The 25,331-nt window shown below is 47.1% G+C and overlaps 1 protein-coding gene across 1 annotated transcript in view; it reads left to right on the top strand.

The window, feature by feature from the left end:
- The first annotated feature begins 2,736 nt into the window (after positions 1-2,736).
- Positions 2,737-25,331, top strand: part of LOC110524598 (solute carrier organic anion transporter family member 2A1) — a 69,332-nt gene continuing 46,737 nt past the window's right edge. Inside the window, exons 1-5 of the mRNA XM_090233748.1 lie at positions 2,737-2,909; positions 3,025-3,187; positions 6,464-6,676; positions 8,519-8,617; positions 17,943-18,082. Coding sequence (XP_090089874.1) covers positions 2,772-2,909; positions 3,025-3,187; positions 6,464-6,676; positions 8,519-8,617; positions 17,943-18,082 — 753 coding nt within the window. The 5' untranslated portion in view covers positions 2,737-2,771. The remainder of the gene's footprint in view (positions 2,910-3,024; positions 3,188-6,463; positions 6,677-8,518; positions 8,618-17,942; positions 18,083-25,331) is intronic.

Here is a 25,331-nt window from a genome sequence, read left to right as displayed (position 1 = left end):
TCGCTCATCGCAAAACAATCTTGAAGCATGGAAGCATGGATTCCTGGTGCTTAGACCAGCAATGAATAGACCTTAGCACGGCTACTTCCGGTTTGAGTTTCTGCCTATAGGAAGGGAGGAGCAAAATTGAGTCGTGATCTGATTTGCTGAAGGGAGGGTGGGGGAGGGCCTTGTAGAAATCCTTCGAAATGGGGGTATCAGTGGTTGAGTGTTTTTCCAGAGCGAGGACTACAGTCAATGTGTTGATAGAACTTCCGTAGTTTTTCTCAAATTTGCTTTGTTAGAATCCCCAGCTACAATAAATGTTCGCCTCAGGATATATGGTTTCCAGTGTAGTTCCTTGAGGGCTGTCGTGGTATTGCCTTGAGGGGGAATATATATGGCTGTGACTATAACAGAAAACAATTATCTTGGGAGGTAATAGGTCTGGTGAACAAAATGCCTTGAGTTTCTGTATGTTATCACAATCACATCATGAGTAGTTAATCATGAAACATACACCACCACCCTTCTTCTTCCCGGAGAGTTCTTCATTCCTGTCTGTGCGATGTACTGAGAATCTAGCTGGCTGTATGGACGGGACCACAGTATATACCGAGAAAGTCATGATTCCATGAAACAGAGAATGTTACTGTCCTTGATGTCTCTCTGGAAGGAGATCCTCGCCCTGAGCTCGTCTACTTTATTATCCAGAGACTGAATATTAGCATGTAATATATTCGGAAGCGGTGGATGGTGTGCACGGCTCCTGAGTCGGACTCCAAATACCTCTTCTCCGCTTCGTTCCAAGCACACCAAGACAGTTGTGAAGAGGGCATGACAACACCTTTTCCTCCTCAGGAGACTGAAAAAGATTTGGCATGGGTCCCCAGATCCTCAAAAAGTTATACAGCTGCACCATCGAGAGCATCCTGGCCGGTTGCATCACCGCCTGGTATGGCAACTGCTCATCATCCGACCGCACGGTGCCACACAGAGGGTAGTGCATATGGTCCAGTACGTCACTGGGGCCAAGCTTCCTACCATCCAGTACCTATAAACTAGGCTTTGTCAGAGGAAAGCCCTACAAATGGTCAAATACCAAGTGGTACCGGAGCACCAAGTCTAGGTCCAAAAGGCCCCTTAAGAACTTCTACCCCCAACCCATGACTGATGAACAATTAATCAAATGGCCACCTGGACTATTTACATTGCAACCCCTTTGTTTTTATACTACTGCTACTCACTGTTTATCAGTGCATAGTCACTTTACCCCTACCTACATGTACAGATTACAAAAAAAAGAAAAAATTCTCTCCTTTTTCTCCCCATTTCTCATGGTATCCAATTGGTAATTAGTCTTGTCTCATCGCTGCAACTCCCGAATGGACTCAGGAGAGGCGAAGGTCGAAAGCCGTGCGTCCTCCAAAACACAACCTAGCCAAGCCGCACTGCTTCTTGACACAATGCCCGCTTAACCCAGAAGCCAGCCGCAACCAATGTGTCAGAGGAAACACCGTACACGATGGCGACCGTGTCAACGTGCACGACTCCCGGCCCAGGAATCGCTTAGAGCACGATGGGACATTCCTGCCGGCCCAAACCCTCCCCTAACCCGAACGACTCTGGGCCAATTGTGCGGCGTCCCATGGGTCTCCCGGTCGCGGCCGGCTGCGACAGAGCCTAGACTCAAACTAGGATCTCTAGTGGCACAGCTAGCACTACGATGCAGTGCCTTGGACCACTTCACCACTTCACCACCCGGTAAATATTTTCTTAACTATTTCTTGAACTGCATTGTTGGCTAAAGGCGTGTAAGTAAGCATTTCACTGTAAGGTCTACTACACTAGTTGTATTCCGCATTTCACTGTGAGGTCTACTACACTAGTTGTATTCCGCATTTCACTGTGAGGTCTACTACACCTGTTGTATTCAGCATTTCACTGTGAGGTCTACTACACTAGTTGTATTCAGCATTTCACTGTAAGGTCTACTACACCTGTTGTATTCAGCATTTCACTGTGAGGTCTACTACACCTGTTGTATTCAGCATTTCACTGTGAGGTCTACTACACTAGTTGTATTCCGCATTTCACAAGTAAGGTCTACTACACCTGTTGTATTCCGCATTTCACAGTAAAACCTGTTGGTTTTCGGTGCATGGGACAAATTACATTTGATTTAGCCCCTTATTTTTGGCACTAAGCAGTATCCATATAAAATGTACTTCCATTCATTTGTTTTCAACTGGTACAGGGGACCTTCAGACGAGTCTTGTGAGGCCTTGTGGGCGTCCTAGAGCAAAACAACCAGCATAATACAAAATGTGTTATATTTTCGGGATGTCTCATGGTCTGACAAACAACCCCTCTATCTCTGTCACCTTACACCGCGGAAGTGAGACATAGGTGGATGCGTCAAAGGAAAAATACACATCTCCAACTTAATCTGACAGATTTACATTTCATGGCAGGGTAGCCTAGTGGTTAGAGCGTTGGACTAGTAACCAGAAGGTTGCACGTTCAAATCTCCGAGCTAACAAGGTGCAAATCTGTTGTTCTGCCCCTGAACAGGCAGTTAACCCACTGTTCCTAGGCCGTCATTGAAAATAAGAATTTGTTCTTAACTGACTTGCCTGGTTAAATAAAGGTTAAATAAATAAATTTAAAAAATAAATTGGTCTCTGTCTCTCTCTCTCCTCTTGTAGATGTTTGTGCTGTGTCATGGCCTGCTGCAGCTCACCCAGCTCCTGTACAGCTCCTACTCTGTCTCTCTCTCTCTCCTCTTGTAGATGTTTGTGCTGTGTCATGGCCTGCTGCAGCTCACCCAGCTCCTGTACAGCTCCTACTTTAAGAGCACCATAACCACCATCGAGAGACGCTTTGGCCTCAGCAGCTTCTCCTCCGGTACCGTCTCCTCTCTGCACGAGGTAGGACGCAGATCTCACTACAGGGCTCTCTCTGTCTCCATCTGGTCTCCTGGCGGGGAACACAGACCTGCTGTATCCTGATTACAGGGCTCTCTCTGTCTCCATCCTTCTCTAGGTGGGGAACACAGTTCTGATAGTGTTTGTGAGTTACCTGGGCAGCAGGGTCCATCGGCCTCGTCTGATTGGACTGGGTGGTCTGCTGATGTCCATCAGCGCGCTGATCCTGGCCCTACCTCACTTCCTGTCCCAGCCCTATGAGTTTGACTCTGTCATACATGGTAAGATCTAGGGGTTCAATATATTTATATATATATATATTATATCTACAGTACTCTGCAATACAAAGAACACACTTCTGAATAAAAATCCTTCTTGGGCAGAGTTTCCAGAACACAGATGTGAACCTTCTTGTTGCTGAGAAGCAGTAAGAAATGCTTCTTAGTCTACGACTAGGCTTTCGTCTGTGTCCGGGAAACTGGCCGCATGAGTTTTAAAACCTAGTATATGGCAAGCATCATCCACAATCAGTCTCTCTAAAGCAGCAAGCATCATCCGCAGTCGGTCTCTAAAGCAGCAAGCATCATCCACAATCAGTCTCTCTAAAGCAGCAAGCATCATCCACAATCAGTCTCTCTAAAGCAGCAAGCATCATCCACAGTCGGTCTCTCTAAAGCAGCAAGCATCATCCACAGTCGGTCTCTCTAAAGCAGCAAGCATCATCCGCAGTCGGTCTCTCTAAAGCAGCAAGCATCATCCACAATCAGTCTCTCTAAAGCAGCAAGCATCATCCACAGTCGGTCTCTCTAAAGCAGCAAGCATCATCCACAATCAGTCTCTCTAAAGCAGCAAGCATCATCCACAATCAGTCTCTCTAAAGCAGCAAGCATCATCCACAATCAGTCTCTAAAGCAGCAAGCATCATCCCACAGTCGGTCTTTCTAAAGCAGCAAGCATCATCCACAGTCGGTCTTTCTAAAGCAGCAAGCATCATCCACAGTCGGTCTTTCTCAAGCAGCAAGCATCATCCGCAGTCAGTCTAAAGCAGCAAGCATCATCCACAGTCGGTCTTTCTAAAGCAGCAAGTATCATCCGCAGTCGGTCTCTCTAAAGCAGAAAGCATCATCCGCAGTCAGTCTCTCTAAAGCAGCAGTCCCAGTATGTTGGACCTGGTTCAGCCTGTCATGGAGTAGAGTAGTATTGTGGTAGAGTGGTGGTGTAGTGTTGGAGTGATGTTTTGGAATGGAGTGGTATAGCGGAATGGTGTAGAAAAGCGGTGTAGTGGATTGGTGTGCTGAAGTGTTGTGGTGGAGTGGAGTGGAATGGTGTTTTGGAGTGGTGTATTGTAGTGGTGGAGTGGAGTGGAATGGTGTTTTGGAGTGGTGTATTGTAGTGGTACATAGGTAAGAGGCCTGTAGCTTACTGAAACACTAGTCTCTCTACATAGTGGTGTGGGGGTGTATTGGTGTGGTAGTGTGGAGGGGTGTATTGGTGTGGTAGTGTGGAGGGGTGTATTGATGTGGAGGGGTGTATTGGTGTGGTAGTGTGGAGAGGTGTATTGGTGTGGCGGATTGGTGTTGTGGATTAGTGGTGTGGATTGGTGAGGGGAGTGGATTGGTGTGGTGGATCGGTTTAGTGCTGTGGATTGGTTTGGTGGATTGATTAAATGGTGTGGATTGGTTTAATGGTGTGGTGGATTGGTGTAGTGGTGTGGATTGGTTTGGTGGATTGATTAAATGGTGTGGATTGGTTTAATGGTGTGGTGGATTGGTGTAGTGGTATTGGTGTGGTAGTGTGGAGTGGTGTATTGATGTGGAGGGGTGTATTGGTGTGGTAGTGTGGAGGGATGCATTGGTGTGGTAGTGTGGAGGGGTGTATTGGTGGGGTAGTGTGGAGGGGTGTATTGGTGGGGTAGTGTGGAGGGGTGTAGTGATGTGGAGGGGTGTATTGGTGGGGTAGTGTGGAGGGGTGTATTGATGTGGAGGGGTGTATTGGTGGGGTAGTGTGGAGGGGTGTATTGGTGGGGTAGTGTGGAGGGATGTATTGATGTGGAGGGGTGTATTGGTGTGATATTGTGGAGGGGTGTATTGGTGGGGTAGTGTGGAGGGATGTATTGGTGTGATATTGTGGAGGGGTGTATTGGTGGGGTAGTGTGGAGGGGTGTATTGATGTGGAGGGGTGTATTGGTGTGGTAGTGTGGAGGGGTGTATTGGTGTGGTAGTGTGGAGGGGTGTATTGGTGTGATAGTGTGGAGGGGTGTATTGATGTGGAGGGGTGTATTGGTGTGGTAGTGTGGAGGGATGCATTGGTGTGGCGGATTAGTTTAGTGGTGTGGATTGGTGAGGGGAGTGGATTGGTGTGGTGGTGTGGTGGATCGGTTTAGTGCTGTGGATTGGTTTGGTGGATTGATTAAATGGTGTGGATTGGTTTAATGGTGTGGTGGATTGGTGTAGTGGTGTGGATTGGTTTGGTGGATTGGTGTGGTGTAGTAGTGTGGTTTAGTGGATTGGTGTAGTGGATTGGTTTAGTATTGTAGTGGTGTGGTGGAGTGGATTGTTGTAGTGTAAATCAAATCAAATGTATTTATATAGCTCTTTCTAGGAAAAACTCCCTAGAAAGGCCAAAACCTAGGAAGAAACCTAGAGAGGAACCAGGCTATGAGGGGTGGCCAGTCCTCTTCTGGCTGTACCGGGTGGAGATTATAGCAGATGGCCAAGCTGTACATGGCCAAGCTGTTCAAATGTTCATAAATGACCAGCATGGTCAAATAATTGTGTAGTGGTGTGGATTGGTTTGGTGGATTGATGTAGTTGTTTAGGGGGTTGGTTTAGTAGTGTGGTGGATTTGTTTAGTGGTGGATTGGTTTAGTGGTGTGGTGGAGTGGACTGGTTTAGTTGTGTGGTGGAGTGGATTGGTTTAGTGGTGTGGTGGATTGGTTTAGTGGAGTGGTTTAGTGGTGTGGTGGATTGGTTTAGTGGAGTGGTTTAGTGGTGTGGTGGATTGGTTTAGTGGATTGGTTTAATGGTGTGGTGTGGTGGATTGGTTTAGTGGTGTGGTGGATTGGTTTAGTGGTGTGGTGTGGTGGATTGGTTTAGTGGTGTGGTGGATTGGTTTAGTGGTGTGGTGGAGTGGTTTATTGTTGTGGTTTAGTGGTGTGGTGGATTGGTTTAGTGGTGTGGTGGAGTGGATTTGTTTAGTGGTGTGAATTGTGAAAGCCAGCCTGTTCTGCAGGTGTTCTCTAGCTGAACCCATTCTACATAAATCAGCAGGAAAATGTTAATCTCTGAGCACTTCAAGAAAGCCAAGAAGATTAAGACTGTCTCTCAGGCAGTTGATTTAATTCAGAGCTCTGTTCATTCTCTTCCCTCCTCCTCTGTCTGCCCTGTAGACACACACACACCCACAACATGCATGGAACTCCAGGAATAGCTGTGTATTGTTCACAGGTCTGTAATTAACTCTGTCTGTCTGTCTCTCTGTGTCTGGCTGTCTGTCTCTCTGTGTCTGTCTGTCTGTCTGTCTCTGTACTTGTGTCTGTGGATGTGTTTTTTCCCTAGATCGCCAAGACCTGTGTTCACTCCAAGGTACCTCCAACATGACAGAGGCCTGTGGGAAGACAGAGATCAAGCGTATAGCAGACACCAACAACTTGTGGCTGCTCATGGCTATAGCTCAGCTGCTGTTCGGAGTGGGGTCTGTTCCCATACAACCCTTTGGTATCTCTTATGTGGATGACTTCGCCGGACGAGGCAACTCCCCCCTCTACATAGGTAAGAGGCCTATAGCTTACTGAAACACTAGAACCTCTACATAGGTAAGAGGCCTGTAGCTGAATGAAACACGAGTCTCTCTACATAGGGGCGACAGGGTAGCCTAGTGGTTAGAGCGTTGGACTAGTAACCGAAAGGTTGCAAGTTCAAATCCCCGAGCTGACAAGGTACAAATCTGTCGTTCTGCCCCTGAACAGGCAGCTAACCCACTGTTCCTAGGCCGTCATTGAAAATAAGAATTTGTTCTTAACTGACTTGCCTAGTTAAATAAAGGTAAAAAAATAAGAGGCTGACTGAAACTAGTCCCTCTACATACAGGCGGTATCAGTAGTACCCCCTTGGATTTGTTCACATTCTGTTGCTTTACAAAGTGTTATTAATAGATTAGAGATTTTTTTTTTGTCATTGATCAGACTGGCCTAGTTAAAATAAATAAATATATATAAATAAATAAGCTATACAAAATACATCAGATAAAATGTACAACATCTGTCCTGTCAAGTATTGAAATTCAAGCACAGATTCAACTACAAAAACCAGGGAGCTTTTCAAAAGCATAAAAGAAGGGCATTGATTGGTAGATGGGTTTTGATAACAAATCAGACATTGAATATCTCTTTAAGCGTGGTCAAGTTAATAATTATACTGTGGATGATGTATTAAACCACCCCAGACACAACAAAGATACAGTCAACCTTCTGAACTGAGCGGCAGGACAGGAAGGAAACTGCTCAGGGATTTCACCACGAGGCCATTGGTGATTTTTAAAACGGCTACAGAGTTTACTGGCTGTGATATCAGAAAAATGAGGATGGATCAACAACACTGTAGATACTCAATAATGACGTAATGACAGAGTGAAACAAAACAACTCAAGTTATACTGCAAGAAAACATGTCAAAGGAATCAACGTTTTGGCCTAAATGCAAAGCTGCTTCCTTTTTCAAGCATAGTGGTGGCTGCATCATGTTATGGGTATGCTTGACATTAGCAAAGACTGGGGAGTTTTTTTCAGGATAAAAAGACACGGAATGGAACTAAGCACAGGCAAAATCCTAGAGGAAAACCTGGTTCAGTCTGCTTTCCACCAGACACTGGGAGATGAATTCACCTTTCAGCAGGGCCCTTATCTACAGTGGAGTTGCTTACCAAGAAGACAGTGGAGTTCCTGAGTGACCAAGTTACAATCAAATCTGATTAAAATCTATTGCAAGACTTGAAAATTGCTGTGTATCCGTGACCCCCAACATCTTGACAGAGCTTGAATCATTTTGAAAAGAGTGTGGGGGGGGGGGGGGGTGGGGGGGGGGGGTAAATACTTATCTAATCTACATATACTAGTGTTACATTTTTCATTAATTTTTAAGAAATGTAAAAATATATTTTTTTAAATTACTTTGAAAGATTTTGTGTGGATTGTTGACAAAAAAAATGACCCTTAAATCCATTTGTAACACAATAAAATGTGAAGAATACTTATGATACCCACTGTAGGTAAGAGGCTTGTAGCCTATGGAAACACTAGCCTATACTATTTTTACCATATAGTATTTTTACTGAGTTGTCTACGACAATCTCCCGAGTCTAACTAAAACACCTTAGCTGAACACAAGCGGGTTGTAATCGCTTCTCATAGATTATGAAAAGTAAAGTTTGCCGGAGTTATTTAGCAAAAAACAAGAGGAGAGATTGTATTCATTTAGTTAATAACAGACACTTGGACACGATCCAGCTGGTCTCTTCTTTTAGGTTTTTAGTACTGCAGCTACGGCTCAACACAGACTGTAGTATTACAGTAGGACGTGGTGTTAAAGACCCTGACTGTCTCTTTTCTCTTCCCAGCCATCCTGTTTGCTGTGTCTGTGTTTGGACCTGCCTTTGGCTTCCTGCTGGGCTCCGTCATGCTGAGGATCTATGTGGACGTGGACAGAACCGGCTCAGGTAGATACTGCGTTTGGGTTGTTACGTGGTGGATAGAACCGGCTCAGGTAGATACTGCGTTTGGGTTGTTACGTGGTGGACAGAACCGGCTCAGGTAGATACTGCGTTTGGGTTGTTACGTGGTGGACAGAACCAGCTCAGGTAGATACTGCGTTTGGGTTGTTACGTGGTGGACAGAACCGGCTCAGGTAGATACTGCGTTTGGGTTGTTACGTGGTGGACAGAACCGGCTCAGGTAGATACTGCGTTTGGGTTGTTACGTGGTGGACAGAACCGGTTCAGGTAGATACTGCGTTTGGGTTGTTACGTTGTGCACAGAACCGGCTCAGGTAGATACTGCGTTTGGGTTGTTACGTGGTGGACAGAACCGGCTCAGGTTGATACTGGGTTTGGGTTGTTAGATTGGTGGCAGAGGTTGGCTAGCTGGTTGGAGTGTAGGATTGCATTGCTTGGTAAGCAACTCCAGTGTATATTTGGCCTTGTGTTTTAGGTTATTGTCCTGCTGAAAGGTGTATTTATCTCCATGTCTGGGTAGGAAGCAGACTGAACCAGGTTTTCCTCTAGGATTTTCCCCGTTCCATTTATTTTTATCCTATTAAAAAAAACTCCCTAGTCCTTGCCGATGACAAGCATACCCATAACATGAAGACGTCACCACCTGCTTGAAAATATGAAGAGTGGTACTCAGTGATGTGTTGGATTAATATAAAGTTTTGTATTCAGGACAAAAAGTTAATTTCTTTAACACATTTTTTGCAGTATTACTTTAGTGCAAACAGGATGCATGTTTAGGAATATGTTTTATTCTGTATTAGCATCCTTATTTTATCTTTATTTAACTAGGCAAGTCAGACAAAATCTTATTTTCAATGACGGCCTAGGAACAGCGGGTTAACTGCCTGTTCAGGGGTAGAACGACAGATTTGTACCTCGTCAGCTCGGAGATTTGAACTTGCAACCTTCCGGTTACTGGCCCAACGCTCTAACCACTAGGCTACCCTGATTTTATTATTGTAGAGTAACTACAATGTTGTTCTCTCAACTCTTCTTCAAGTTCATCTGTAGTTGAGTGCGTTGTTTTTAAGTATTGTGGAGTAACTACAATGTTGTTCTCTCAACTCTTCTCCAGGTTCATCTGTAGTTGAGGGTGTTGTTTTTAAGCTTTGAGATTCACTTCCTTTTAGGTGGTTGTAGAGATCATTTGAGGGAATCCTCCTAATTCTGCTCTGCATGCACTATTTGAAGTTTTAAGTTGTACGCATGGGGATATCTTTGCAGAATTCTGCATGAAGTCTCAATTTGGTGTTTGTCCCGTTTTTTGTGAATTCTAGGTTGTCGAAAGTATTCTTAGCCAGATCCTACTTGGGGTGTTTTATGTTCCTTTGATGGCATAGAAGGCCCTTCTTGCCTTGTCTCTTAGATTGTTTATAGCCTTGTGGAAGTTACCTGTGGTGCTGATGTTTATGCCAAGTTGGGTGTAATTTGTGTGCTCCAGGGCAACAAGGTCTTGGTGGAATTTTTATTCGTGGTCCTGGCAACTGGACCTTTCTTGGAACACTTTGTGTTATAACTGTCAGGGCCCAGGTCTGACAGAATCTGTGCAGAATATCTAGGTGCTGCTGTAGGACCTCCTTGTTTGGTGACAGAACCACCAGATCATCAGCAAACAGCAGACATTTGACTTTAGAGTGTAGTAGGCTGAGGTCGGATGCTTCAGAACGTTCTAGAGCTTTCTCTCTCTCGTAGACTTTATTGACACGGCAAGTTCAATTACTTCCATTGTCAACGTATACATTTAACAACAATGGTGGGACCAACAGCAATCAATAATAATAATAATGATGATAATAATAATAATAGTAGTGGAACTGTGATTACCATTAACAGCAACAACAATATTCATGAGAATAAGACATCAAATAAATAGTAGTTGGGTAGTCTCAACATGACTGAGAAGTCACATAACTTTCCCCGGTAAGAAAACCAAAACTGAGGCTCAAACAGGCGGGGAAACGAACAAAGAGTCACTGACAACAACCAAAACAGGTGGGCGTTTTAAAAAAACAAACACTCATGGGGTTGTCACTAAACGTTGACTAGCAACAACAACAACTAGAACCTGAAAGACACCCACCACGAGACACACTAAATTTACCCACTAAGAGGCAAACAAAGGAAAAACCCCACACCAAACTTAAAGACAGGCAAACAAAACAGAAACAGGGAAGATCAGATAAAGGATCGTTTGTCTCGAAATCAAATAGGAAGTGCCAACTAAAATAATTAACCCTCCACATCACTCAAGACAACTGGAGCACTGGGCCAGCCACTCTTAAATATCCCCTGGGCCTGCCACTCTTAAATATCCCCTGGGCCAGCCACTCTTAAATATCCCCCTGGGCCAGCCACTCTTAAATATCCCCTGGGCCAGGCACTCTTAAATATCCCCCTGGGCCAGCCACTCTTAAATATCCCCCTGGGCCAGCCACTCTTAAATATCCCCCTGGGCCAGCCACTCTTAAATATCCCCCTGGGCCAGCCACTCTTAAATATCCCCTGGGCCAGCCACTCTTAAATATCCCCCTGGGCCAGCCACTCTTAAATATCCCCCTGGGCCAGCCACTCTTAAATATCCCTCTAGGTCAGCCACTCTTAAATATCCCCCTGGGTCAGCCACTCTTAAATATCCCCCTGGGTCAGCCACTCTTAAATATCCCCCTGGGTCAGCCACTCTTAAATATCCCCCTGGGTCAGCCACTCTTAAATATCCCCCTGGGTCAGCCACTCTTAAATATCCCCCTGGGTCAGCCACTCTTAAATATCCCCCTGGGTCAGCCACTCTTAAATATCCCCCTGGGCCAGCCACTCTTAAATATCCCCCTGGGCCAGCCACTCTTAAATATCCCCCTGGGTCAGCCACTCTTAAATATCCCCCTGGGCCAGCCACTCTTAAATATCCCCCTGGGCCAGCCACTCTTAAATATCCCCCTGGGCCAGCCACTCTTAAATATCCCCCTGGGCCAGCCACTCTTAAATATCCCCCTGGGCCAGCCACTCTTAAATATCCCCCTGGGCCAGCCACTCTTAAATATCCACCTGGGTCAGCCACTCTTAAATATCCCCCTGGGCCAGCCACTCTTAAATATCCCCCTGGGCCAGTCACTCTTAAATATCCCCCTGGGCCAGCCACTCTTAAATATCCCCCTGGGCCAGCCACTCTTAAATATCCCCCTGGGCCAGCCACTCTTAAATATCCCCCTAGGTCAGCCACTCTTAAATATCCCCCTGGGTCAGCCACTCTTAAATATCCACCTAGGTCAGCCACTCTTAAATATCCCCCTGGGCCAGCCACTCTTAAATATCCCCCTGGGCCAGCCACTCTTAAATATCCCCCTGGGCCAGCCACTCTTAAATATCCCCCTGGGCCAGCCACTCTTAAATATCCCCCTGGGCCAGCCACTCTTAAATATCCCCCTGGGCCAGCCACTCTTAAATATCCCCCTGGGCCAGCCACTCTTAAATATCCCCCTGGGCCAGCCACTCTTAAATATCCCCCTGGGCCAGCCACTCTTAAATATCCCCCTGGGCCAGCCACTCTTAAATATCCCCCTGGGCCAGCCACTCTTAAATATCCCCCTGGGCCAGCCACTCTTAAATATCCCCCTGGGCCAGCCACTCTTAAATATCCCCCTAGGTCAGCCACACTTAAATATCCCCCTGGGTCAGCCACTCTTAAATATCCCCCTGGGCCAGCCACTCTTAAATATCCCCCTGGGCCAGCCACTCTTAAATATCCCCCTGGGCCAGCCACTCTTAAATATCCCCCTGGGCCAGCCACTCTTAAATATCCCCCTAGGTCAGCCACACTTAAATATCCCCCTGGGTCAGCCACTCTTAAATATCCCCCTGGGCCAGCCACTCTTAAATATCCACCTAGGTCAGCCACTCTTAAATATCCCCCTGGGCCAGCCACTCTTAAATATCCCCCTGGGCCAGCCACTCTTAAATATCCCCCTGGGCCAGCCACTCTTAAATATCCCCCTGGGCCAGCCACTCTTAAATATCCCCCTGGGCCAGCCACTCTTAAATATCCCCCTGGGCCAGCCACTCTTAAATATCCCCCTGGGCCAGCCACTCTTAAATATCCCCCTGGGCCAGCCACTCTTAAATATCCCCCTGGGCCAGCCACTCTTAAATATCCCCCTAGGTCAGCCACACTTAAATATCCCCCTGGGTCAGCCACTCTTAAATATCCCCCTGGGCCAGCCACTCTTAAATATCCCCCTGGGCCAGCCACTCTTAAATATCCCCCTGGGCCAGCCACTCTTAAATATCCCCCTGGGCCAGCCACTCTTAAATATCCCCCTGGGCCAGCCACTCTTAAATATCCCCCTGGGCCAGCCACTCTTAAATATCCCCCTGGGCCAGCCACTCTTAAATATCCCCCTGGGCCAGCCACTCTTAAATATCCCCCTGGGCCAGCCACTCTTAAATATCCCCCTGGGCCAGCCACTCTTAAATATCCCCCTGGGCCAGCCACTCTTAAATATCCCCCTGGGCCAGCCACTCTTAAATATCCCCCTGGGCCAGCCACTCTTAAATATCCCCCTGGGCCAGCCACTCTTAAATATCCCCCTGGGCCAGCCACTCTTAAATATCCCCCTGGGCCAGCCACTCTTAAATATCCCCCTAGGTCAGCCACACTTAAATATCCCCCTGGGTCAGCCACTCTTAAATATCCCCCTGGGCCAGCCACTCTTAAATATCCCCCTGGGCCAGCCACTCTTAAATATCCCCCTGGGCCAGCCACTCTTAAATATCCCCCTGGGCCAGCCACTCTTAAATATCCCCCTGGGCCAGCCACTCTTAAATATCCCCCTGGGCCAGCCACTCTTAAATATCCCCCTGGGCCAGCCACTCTTAAATATCCCCCTGGGCCAGCCACTCTTAAATATCCCCCTGGGTCAGCCACTCTTAAATATCCCCCTGGGTCAGCCACTCTTAAATATCCACCTAGGTCAGCCACTCTTAAATATCCCCCTGGGCCAGCCACTCTTAAATATCCACCTAGGTCAGCCACTCTTAAATATCCCCCTGGGCCAGCCACTCTTAAATATCCCCCTGGGCCAGCCACTCTTAAATATCCCCCTGGGCCAGCCACTCTTAAATATCCCCCTAGGTCAGCCACACTTAAATATCCCCCTGGGTCAGCCACTCTTAAATATCCCCCTGGGTCAGCCACTCTTAAATATCCCCCTGGGTCAGCCACTCTTAAATATCCCCCTGGGTCAGCCACTCTTAAATATCCCCCTGGGTCAGCCACACTTAAATATCCCCCTGGGTCAGCCACTCTTAAATATCCCCCTGGGCCAGCCACTCTTAAATATCCCCCTGGGCCAGCCACTCTTAAATATCCCCCTGGGCCAGCCACTCTTAAATATCCCCCTGGGCCAGCCACTCTTAAATATCCCCCTGGGCCAGCCACTCTTAAATATCCCCCTGGGCCAGCCACTCTTAAATATCCCCCTGGGCCAGCCACTCTTAAATATCCCCCTGGGCCAGCCACTCTTAAATATCCCCCTGGGTCAGCCACTCTTAAATATCCCCCTGGGTCAGCCACTCTTAAATATCCACCTAGGTCAGCCACTCTTAAATATCCCCCTGGGCCAGCCACTCTTAAATATCCACCTAGGTCAGCCACTCTTAAATATCCCCCTGGGCCAGCCACTCTTAAATATCCCCCTGGGCCAGCCACTCTTAAATATCCCCCTGGGCCAGCCACTCTTAAATATCCCCCTAGGTCAGCCACACTTAAATATCCCCCTGGGTCAGCCACTCTTAAATATCCCCCTGGGTCAGCCACTCTTAAATATCCCCCTGGGTCAGCCACTCTTAAATATCCCCCTGGGTCAGCCACTCTTAAATATCCCCCTGGGTCAGCCACTCTTAAATATCCCCCTGGGTCAGCCACTCTTAAATATCCCCCTGGGTCAGCCACTCTTAAATATCCCCCTGGGCCAGCCACTCTTAAATATCCCCCTGGGTCAGCCACTCTTAAATATCCCCCTGGGTCAGCCACTCTTAAATATCCCCCTGGGCCAGCCACTCTTAAATATCCCCCTGGGCCAGCACAGGTAAAACACCTTCCCACTACAATGAGATGACAAACCAGCACAGATGTAACACATACTGACTAACGAGGTGACACCAGAGTGAGCACAGCCTGTCCTCTCTGGGCAACCAGGTTTGTCTATGACGACAAGTCTCTATGGCCAGACTGTGCTCACTGAGTCTGTACCTAGTCAGTGTTTTCCATCAGTCACAGGGGTCAGATAGTCTGCTGCAGTGTTCTGTATCAGTCACAGGGGTCAGATAGTCTGCTGCAGTGTTCTGTATCAGTCACAGGGGTCAGATAGTCTGCTGCAGTGTACTGTATCAGTCACAGGGGTCAGATAGTCTGCCGCTGTGTACTGTATCAGTCACAGGGGTCAGATAGTCTGCCGCAGTGTACTGTATCAGTCACAGGGGTCAGATAGTCTGCCGCAGTGTACTGTATCAGTCACAGGGGTCAGATAGTCTGCCGCAGTGTACTGTATCAGTCACAGGGGTCAGATATTCTGCCGCAGTGTACTGTATCAGTCACAGGGGTCAGATATTCTGCCGCAGTGTACTGTATCAGTCACAGGGGTCAGATATTCTGCCGCAGTGTACTGTATCAGTCACAGGGGTCAGATATTCTGCCGCAGTGTACTGTATCAGTCACAGGGGTCAGATAGTCTGCCGCAGTGTACTGTATCAGTCACAGGGGTCAGATAGTCTGCCGCAGTGTACTGTATCAGTCACAGGGGTCAGATAGTCTGCCACAGTGTACTGTATCAGTCACAGGGGTCAGATAGTCTGCCACAGTGTACTGTATCAGTCACAGGGGTCAGATAGTCTGCCACAGTGTACTGTATCAGTCACAGGGGTCAGATAGTCTGCCACAGTGTACTGTATCAGTCACAGGGGTCAGATAGTCTGCCACAGTGTACTGTATCAGTCACAGGGGTCAGATAGTCTGCCACAGTGTACTGTATCAGTCACAGGGGTCAGATAGTCTGCCACAGTGTACTGTATCAGTCACAGGGGTCAGATAGTCTGCCACAGTGTACTGTATCAGTCACAGGGGTCAGATAGTCTGCCACAGTGTACTGTATCAGTCACAGGGGTCAGATAGTCTGCCACAGTGTACTGTATCAGTCACAGGGGTCAGATAGTCTGCCACAGTGTACTGTATCAGTCACAGGGGTCAGATAGTCTGCCACAGTGTACTGTATCAGTCACAGGGGTCAGATAGTCTGCCACAGTGTACTGTATCAGTCACAGGGGTCAGATAGTCTGCCGCAGTGTACTGTATCAGTCACAGGGGTCAGATAGTCTGCCACAGTGTACTGTCTGTTTAGAGACAAATGGCATTGGAGTTTACTTTGATTTCTTGTGGTGTCTTTCCAATAGGTGATATTTTTCTTGGTGATAATTAGGTTGGGCCAGATTTTCTGAGTGCTGTCCTGAGGCTCTGAGGCAGGGTTGCCCATCCCTCTTCCTGGAGATCTACCGTCCTGTAGGTTTTCAGTCCAACCCTCTTCCTGGAGATCTACTGTCCTGTGGGTTTTCAGCCCAACCCTCTTCCTGGAGATCTACTGTCCTGAAAACCTCCAGGACGGTAGATCTCCAGGAAGAGAATTGAACTGATAACATACAGGACAGTAGATCTCCAGGAAGAGGGTTGGGCTGAAAACCCACAGGACAGTAGATCTCCAGGAAGAGGGTTGGACTGAAAACCTACAGGACGGTAGATCTCCAGGAAGAGGGTTGGACTGATAACCTACAGGATGGTAGATCTCCAGGAAGAGGGTTGGACTGATAACCTACAGGATGGTAGATCTCCAGGAAGAGGGTTGGACTGATAACCTACAGGATGGTAGATCTCCAGGAAGAGGGTTGGGCAGCCCTGCTCTGTGTGATTGGTTTGGGTTAGTGAACTGAGCCTCAAAACCAGCTGGTTGACTGCTGTCCTGAGGTTCTATGGGGCTGGTTTGGGTTAGTGAACTGAGCCTCAGATCCAGCTGATTGACTGCTGTCCTTGAGGCTCTATGGGGCTGGTTTGGGTTAGTGAACTGAGCCTCAGAACCAGCTGGCTAAGGGGACTCTTCTCTGGTTTCATCTCTTGACATTGTAGAGCTGTGTGATGGAATGTTTTGGGGTCACTTGTTTTTAGATGGTTGTAAAATGTGATGTCTCTTTTTTCTATTTGAATGAGGAGTGGGTATTGTCCCAATTCTGCTCTACATGTGTTATTTTGAGTTTTTCTTTGCACAATACACTCTTGCAAAAGTCTGCATGCAGTATCTCGATTGGATGTTTGTCCCATTCATGAATCATCATCATCAGTAAAGAGTGAACACCATACTTTGCTGCCAAATAGAGTATTCAAAAAATAAATAATTGTTGGCAGATCCTAATTGGATTGTATTATTTGAATGTTCCTTTTAATGGCATAGAATGCTCTTCTTTTGCTTCGTCTCCCAGCTCGTTCACAGCCATGTGAAAGCTACACCTGTGTTGCTGACATTCACTCCTAGATACGTGTAGTTTTTGGTCAGTTTTTTTTTAATAGAACTGTTTGTATTTGTGATCTTGATTTCAGGACTTCTTGGAATAACCTAAAAAAAAAAAACAGAATATAACGATATCTGTCAGAGCCCAGGTTAAATAGTTTTGGATTTACCAGCCCTCTCTCTCTCGCTCATTTGACTTCAGAGTGTATTAGGGTGAGGCCCGGGTGCTTCAAACTGTTCTAGAGCCCTCTCTTTCTCAGTCTCTGCCGGCCTAGCTTGCTTAATCTCTGCCTGTCTGCCTGTCTTTCTGTCTCTCTCTCTCTAACCTTCCTCTCTCCCTCCAGTCGCCAATGCTGAGCTGGCCCCTACAGACCCTCGCTGGGTGGGTGCGTGGTGGATGGGCCTCCTCGTCTCCTCTGCCAGCCTAGCCCTGACCTCCATCCCATATTTATTCTTTCCTCTCTCCCGCTAGTCACCAACGCTGAGCTGGCCCCTACAGACCCTCGCTGGGTGGGTGCGTGGTGGATGGGCCTCCTCGTCTCCTCTGCCAGCCTAGCCCTGACCTCCATCCCATATTTATTCTTTCCTCTCTCCCGCTAGTCACCAACGCTGAGCTGGCCCCTACAGACCCTCGCTGGGTGGGTGCGTGGTGGATGGGCCTCCTCGTCTCCTCTGCCAGCCTAGCCCTGACCTCCATCCCATATTTATTCTTTCCTCTCTCCCGCTAGTCACCAACGCTGAGCTGGCACCTACAGACCCTCGCTGGGTGGGTGCGTGGTGGATGGGCCTCCTCGTCTCCTCTGCCAGCCTAGCCCTGACCTCCACCCCATACTTCCTCTTTCCTCGCAGCATGCCACTGGAAGGCAATGTAGGTAACACTCTCTCACTAAAGTTCGCATCCCAAAATGGCACCCTATTCCCTACACAGGGCCCCAAATGGCTCTGATCAAAAGTAGTGCACAATGTAGGGAAAAGGGGTGTCGTTTGGGATGCAGACATAGATGCTTTTATACACTGCTTATGGGTGTGTTATGAATGGGCCTTGGCTGTTTTAGGAAGTCTTTATGTAGGTAACCACCAAATAAGGTATTACTGAAATTCCCTTGTAAACAACATTTCCAAAACATCGAGGACAAAGCAGTGCTTCATTCTTCTTCTGAGAATAATACATATCTTCCTCAGGGGAAGAATTAAGGTTGTAAGACCGGGGCCCAGACATTAATATATATTATGTATTGTGGTATTTCATTATTTTGAATGACGTGAATAGCTAGAGCTTGAAAATTGATATGGTCTGGGAAAATAAGTCTATTTTAATTCAGGTTATACTGACCTCTTCTGGCTTGAAGCCAGCAGTGCAACTGATCATTTTAGCTGCCATGTACTGTTGATTGAAATGAACTAAGCTAGAATGTTATTGTGAGGGTGATAAAGACAATATGACACCGATGTCAATGAAAATCCGCAGATGACTTGGAGGTACACAGCACACTTCGTCGCCTTTTCGTCACGAGCCGTCCGTCCGTTACTGAGAACCACATACCGGATTTTGAACAGGGTTGTTAGCATTGGCATTAACATTAGCATTGGCATTAAAAAATAAAATGTATTGCCCCAATTTAGCCCAATATCTAGGCATCAGATAAGAACTACAGCATCCATAAAGTGACCATTAGCCTTGCCACCTAAGTTTTGTAGGGACAATAGTTTTGATTAAATGTATCATTTATCTCTCTCACGTACTCAATTCTGTCCATTTATGAATCAACGATGTGCTACTTTTTTTTGTAGCATTTCTGACAATGCTAACACATCTTCCGCCAAAATCTCATAGTTCTCAAACAGGGTCAAGGCACTTAGGTTGCCTAGCAACAGCGCTAGTAGCTAGCTAACACCAGTCGGATAAGAGGCAAGCTATACGCAAACGAAGCCAGCTATATTTTGCTATGGAAGGTTTTTCACATGGCTGAAGTCATCTGTGTAAACTATTGGCCTTGACACTTGCGTGTAATCAGAGAACAAACCTAAAGACAAAGACAAGCTAGAGAATGGTCCCTTTGGTGCTATTGCCAGTTACCTAGCCAACTAACGTTATCCAGAGTCCTAGTTAGTTAGCTACCTATCCCTGCTGCTGTGTACCAGAGTCCTAGTTAGTTAGTTACCTATCCCTGCTGCTGTGTACCAGAGTCCTAGTTAGTTAGTTACCTATCCCTGCTGCTGTGTACCAGAGTCCTAGTTAGTTAGCTACCTATCCCGGTTGTTGTGTACCAGAGTCCTAGTTAGTTACCTATCCTGGCTGCTGTGTACCAGAGTCCTAGTTAGTTAGCTACCTATCCCGGTTGTTGTGTACCAGAGTCCTAGTTAGTTAGTTACCTATCCCTACTGCCTGTGTACCAGAGTCCTAGTTAGTTAGCTACCTATCCCTGCTGCTGTGTACCAGAGTCCTAGTTAGTTAGTTACCTATCCCTGCTGCTGTGTACCAGAGTCCTAGTTAGTTAGTTACCTATCCCGGTTGTTGTGTACCAGAGTCCTAGTTAGTTAGTTACCTATCCCTACTGCCTGTGTACCAGAGTCCTAGTTAGTTAGCTACCTATCCCTGCTGCTGTGTACCAGAGTCCTAGTTAGTTAGCTACCTATCCCTGCTGCTGTGTACCAGAGTACTTGTTAGTTAGCTACCTATCCCGGTTGTTGTGTACCAGAGTCCTAGTTAGTTAGCTACCTATCCCGGTTGCTGTGTACCAGAGTCCTAGTTAGTTAGCTACCTATCCCGGTTGCTGTGTACCAGAGTCCTAGTTAGTTAGTTACCTATCCCTGCTGCCTGTGTACCAGAGTCCTAGTTAGTTAGTTACCTATCCCTACTGCCTGTGTACCAGAGTCCTAGTTAGTTAGCTACCTATCCCGGTTGCTGTGTACCGGAGTCCTAGTTAGTTAGCTACCTATCCCTGCTGCTGTGTACCAGAGTCCTAGTTAGTTAGTTACCTATCCTGGCTGCTGTGTACCAGAGTCCTAGTTAGTTAGTTACCTATCCCTACTGCATGTGTACCAGAGTCCTAGTTAGTTAGCTACCTATCCCCACTGCCTGTGTACCAGAGTCCTAGTTAGTTAGTTACCTATCCCTGCTGCTGTGTACCAGAGTCCTACTAAGTTAGTTACCTATCCCCACTGCCTGTGTACCAGAGTCCTAGTTAGTTAGCTACCTATCCCTGCTGCTGTGTACCAGAGTCCTAGTTAGTTAGTTACCTATCCCTGCTGCTGTGTACCAGAGTCCTAGTTAGTTAGTTACCTATCCCGGTTGTTGTGTACCAGAGTCCTAGTTAGTTAGTTACCTATCCCGGTTGTTGTGTACCAGAGTCCTAGTTAGTTAGTTACCTATCCCTACTGCCTGTGTACCAGAGTCCTAGTTAGTTAGCTACCTATCCCTGCTGCTGTGTACCAGGGTCCTAGTTAGTTAGCTACCTATCCCTGCTGCTGTGTACCAGAGTCCTAGTTAGTTAGCTACCTATCCCTGCTGCTGTGTACCAGAGTACTTGTTAGTTAGCTACCTATCCCGGTTGTTGTGTACCAGAGTCCTAGTTAGTTAGCTACCTATCCCGGTTACTGTGTACCAGAGTCCTAGTTAGTTAGCTACCTATCCCGGTTGCTGTGTACCAGAGTCCTAGTTAGTTAGTTACCTATCCCTGCTGCCTGTGTACCAGAGTCCTAGTTAGTTAGTTACCTATCCCTACTGCCTGTGTACCAGAGTCCTAGTTAGTTAGCTACCTATCCCGGTTGCTGTGTACCGGAGTCCTAGTTAGTTAGCTACCTATCCCTGCTGCTGTGTACCAGAGTCCTAGTTAGTTAGTTACCTATCCTGGCTGCTGTGTACCAGAGTCCTAGTTAGTTAGTTACCTATCCCTACTGCATGTGTACCAGAGTCCTAGTTAGTTAGCTACCTATCCCCACTGCCTGTGTACCAGAGTCCTAGTTAGTTAGTTACCTATCCCTGCTGCTGTGTACCAGAGTCCTAGTTAGTTAGTTACCTATCCCCACTGCCTGTGTACCAGAGTCCTAGTTAGTTAGCTACCTATCCCTGCTGCTGTGTACCAGAGTCCTAGTTAGTTAGTTACCTATCCCTGCTGCTGTGTACCAGAGTCCTAGTTAGTTAGTTACCTATCCCGGTTGTTGTGTACCAGAGTCCTAGTTAGTTAGTTACCTATCCCGGTTGTTGTGTACCAGAGTCCTAGTTAGTTAGTTACCTATCCCTACTGCCTGTGTACCAGAGTACTTGTTAGTTAGCTACCTATCCCGGTTGTTGTGTACCAGAGTCCTAGTTAGTTAGCTACCTATCCCTACTGCCTGTGTACCAGAGTCCTAGTTAGTTAGCTACCTATCCCGGTTGCTGTGTACCAGAGTCCTAGTTAGTTAGTTACCTATCCCTGCTGCCTGTGTACCAGAGTCCTAGTTAGTTAGTTACTTATCCCTACTGCCTGTGTACCAGAGTCCTAGTTAGTTAGCTACCTATCCCGGTTGCTGTGTACCGGAGTCCTAGTTAGTTAGCTACCTATCCCTGCTGCTGTGTACCAGAGTCCTAGTTAGTTAGTTACCTATCCTGGCTGCTGTGTACCAGAGTCCTAGTTAGTTAGTTACCTATCCCTACTGCATGTGTACCAGAGTCCTAGTTAGTTAGCTACCTATCCCCACTGCCTGTGTACCAGAGTCCTAGTTAGTTAGTTACCTATCCCTGCTGCTGTGTACCAGAGTCCTAGTTAGTTAGTTACCTATCCCCACTGCCTGTGTACCAGAGTCCTAGTTAGTTAGCTACCTATCCCTGCTGCTGTGTACCAGAGTCCTAGTTAGTTAGTTACCTATCCCTGCTGCTGTGTACCAGAGTCCTAGTTAGTTAGTTACCTATCCCGGTTGTTGTGTACCAGAGTCCTAGTTAGTTAGTTACCTATCCCGGTTGTTGTGTACCAGAGTCCTAGTTAGTTAGTTACCTATCCCTGCTGCCTGTGTACCAGAGTCCTAGTTAGTTAGCTACCTATCCCGGTTGCTGTGTACCGGAGTCCTAGTTAGTTAGCTACCTATCCCTGCTGCTGTGTACCAGAGTCCTAGTTAGTTAGTTACCTATCCTGGCTGCTGTGTACCAGAGTCCTAGTTAGTTAGTTACCTATCCCTACTGCATGTGTACCAGAGTCCTAGTTAGTTAGCTACCTATCCCCACTGCCTGTGTACCAGAGTCCTAGTTAGTTAGTTACCTATCCCTGCTGCTGTGTACCAGAGTCCTAGTTAGTTAGTTACCTATCCCCACTGCCTGTGTACCAGAGTCCTAGTTAGTTAGCTACCTATCCCTGCTGCTGTGTACCAGAGTCCTAGTTAGTTAGTTACCTATCCCTGCTGCTGTGTACCAGAGTCCTAGTTAGTTAGTTACCTATCCCGGTTGTTGTGTACCAGAGTCCTAGTTAGTTAGTTACCTATCCCGGTTGTTGTGTACCAGAGTCCTAGTTAGTTAGTTACCTATCCCTACTGCCTGTGTACCAGAGTACTTGTTAGTTAGCTACCTATCCCGGTTGTTGTGTACCAGAGTCCTAGTTAGTTAGCTACCTATCCCGGTTGCTGTGTACCAGAGTCCTAGTTAGTTAGTTACCTATCCCTGCTGCCTGTGTACCAGAGTCCTAGTTAGTTAGTTACCTATCCCTACTGCCTGTGTACCAGAGTCCTAGTTAGTTAGCTACCTATCCCGGTTGCTGTGTACCGGAGTCCTAGTTAATTAGCTACCTATCCCTGCTGCTGTGTACCAGAGTCCTAGTTAGTTAGTTACCTATCCTGGCTGCTGTGTACCAGAGTCCTAGTTAGTTAGTTACCTATCCCTACTGCATGTGTACCAGAGTCCTAGTTAGTTAGCTACCTATCCCCACTGCCTGTGTACCAGAGTCCTAGTTAGTTAGTTACCTATCCCTGCTGCTGTGTACCAGAGTCCTAGTTAGTTAGTTACCTATCCCCACTGCCTGTGTACCAGAGTCCTAGTTAGTTAGCTACCTATCCCTGCTGCTGTGTACCAGAGTCCTAGTTAGTTAGTTACCTATCCCTGCTGCTGTGTACCAGAGTCCTAGTTAGTTAGTTACCTATCCCGGTTGTTGTGTACCAGAGTCCTAGTTAGTTAGTTACCTATCCCGGTTGTTGTGTACCAGAGTCCTAGTTAGTTAGTTACCTATCCCTACTGCCTGTGTACCAGAGTCCTAGTTAGTTAGCTACCTATCCCGGTTGCTGTGTACCAGAGTCCTAGTTAGTTAGCTACCTATCCCGGTTGCTGTGTACCAGAGTCCTAGTTAGTTAGCTACCTATCCCGGTTGCTGTGTACCAGAGTCCTAGTTAGTTAGTTACCTATCCCTGCTGCCTGTGTACCAGAGTCCTAGTTAGTTAGTTACCTATCCCTACTGCCTGTGTACCAGAGTCCTAGTTAGTTAGCTACCTATCCCGGTTGCTGTGTACCGGAGTCCTAGTTAGTTAGCTACCTATCCCTGCTGCTGTGTACCAGAGTCCTAGTTAGTTAGTTACCTATCCTGGCTGCTGTGTACCAGAGTCCTAGTTAGTTAGTTACCTATCCCTACTGCATGTGTACCAGAGTCCTAGTTAGTTAGCTACCTATCCCCACTGCCTGTGTACCAGAGTCCTAGTTAGTTAGTTACCTATCCCTGCTGCTGTGTACCAGAGTCCTACTAAGTTAGTTACCTATCCCCACTGCCTGTGTACCAGAGTCCTAGTTAGTTAGCTACCTATCCCTGCTGCTGTGTACCAGAGTCCTAGTTAGTTAGTTACCTATCCCTGCTGCTGTGTACCAGAGTCCTAGTTAGTTAGTTACCTATCCCGGTTGTTGTGTACCAGAGTCCTAGTTAGTTAGTTACCTATCCCGGTTGTTGTGTACCAGAGTCCTAGTTAGTTAGTTACCTATCCCTACTGCCTGTGTACCAGAGTCCTAGTTAGTTAGCTACCTATCCCTGCTGCTGTGTACCAGAGTCCTAGTTAGTTAGCTACCTATCCCTGCTGCTGTGTACCAGAGTCCTAGTTAGTTAGCTACCTATCCCTGCTGCTGTGTACCAGAGTACTTGTTAGTTAGCTACCTATCCCGGTTGTTGTGTACCAGAGTCCTAGTTAGTTAGCTACCTATCCCGGTTACTGTGTACCAGAGTCCTAGTTAGTTAGCTACCTATCCCGGTTGCTGTGTACCAGAGTCCTAGTTAGTTAGTTACCTATCCCTGCTGCCTGTGTACCAGAGTCCTAGTTAGTTAGTTACCTATCCCTACTGCCTGTGTACCAGAGTCCTAGTTAGTTAGCTACCTATCCCGGTTGCTGTGTACCGGAGTCCTAGTTAGTTAGCTACCTATCCCTGCTGCTGTGTACCAGAGTCCTAGTTAGTTAGTTACCTATCCTGGCTGCTGTGTACCAGAGTCCTAGTTAGTTAGTTACCTATCCCTACTGCATGTGTACCAGAGTCCTAGTTAGTTAGCTACCTATCCCCACTGCCTGTGTACCAGAGTCCTAGTTAGTTAGTTACCTATCCCTGCTGCTGTGTACCAGAGTCCTAGTTAGTTAGTTACCTATCCCCACTGCCTGTGTACCAGAGTCCTAGTTAGTTAGCTACCTATCCCTGCTGCTGTGTACCAGAGTCCTAGTTAGTTAGTTACCTATCCCTGCTGCTGTGTACCAGAGTCCTAGTTAGTTAGTTACCTATCCCGGTTGTTGTGTACCAGAGTCCTAGTTAGTTAGTTACCTATCCCGGTTGTTGTGTACCAGAGTCCTAGTTAGTTAGTTACCTATCCCTACTGCCTGTGTACCAGAGTACTTGTTAGTTAGCTACCTATCCCGGTTGTTGTGTACCAGAGTCCTAGTTAGTTAGCTACCTATCCCTACTGCCTGTGTACCAGAGTCCTAGTTAGTTAGCTACCTATCCCGGTTGCTGTGTACCAGAGTCCTAGTTAGTTAGTTACCTATCCCTGCTGCCTGTGTACCAGAGTCCTAGTTAGTTAGTTACCTATCCCTACTGCCTGTGTACCAGAGTCCTAGTTAGTTAGCTACCTATCCCGGTTGCTGTGTACCGGAGTCCTAGTTAGTTAGCTACCTATCCCTGCTGCTGTGTACCA

This window comes from Oncorhynchus mykiss, chromosome 1 (genome assembly GCF_057628025.1).
Source record: "Oncorhynchus mykiss isolate SJ-2025 chromosome 1, ASM5762802v1, whole genome shotgun sequence".
In the NCBI taxonomy this organism is placed as follows: domain Eukaryota; kingdom Metazoa; phylum Chordata; class Actinopteri; order Salmoniformes; family Salmonidae; genus Oncorhynchus; species Oncorhynchus mykiss.
This window is presented reverse-complemented; position numbering and strand designations above follow the sequence as displayed.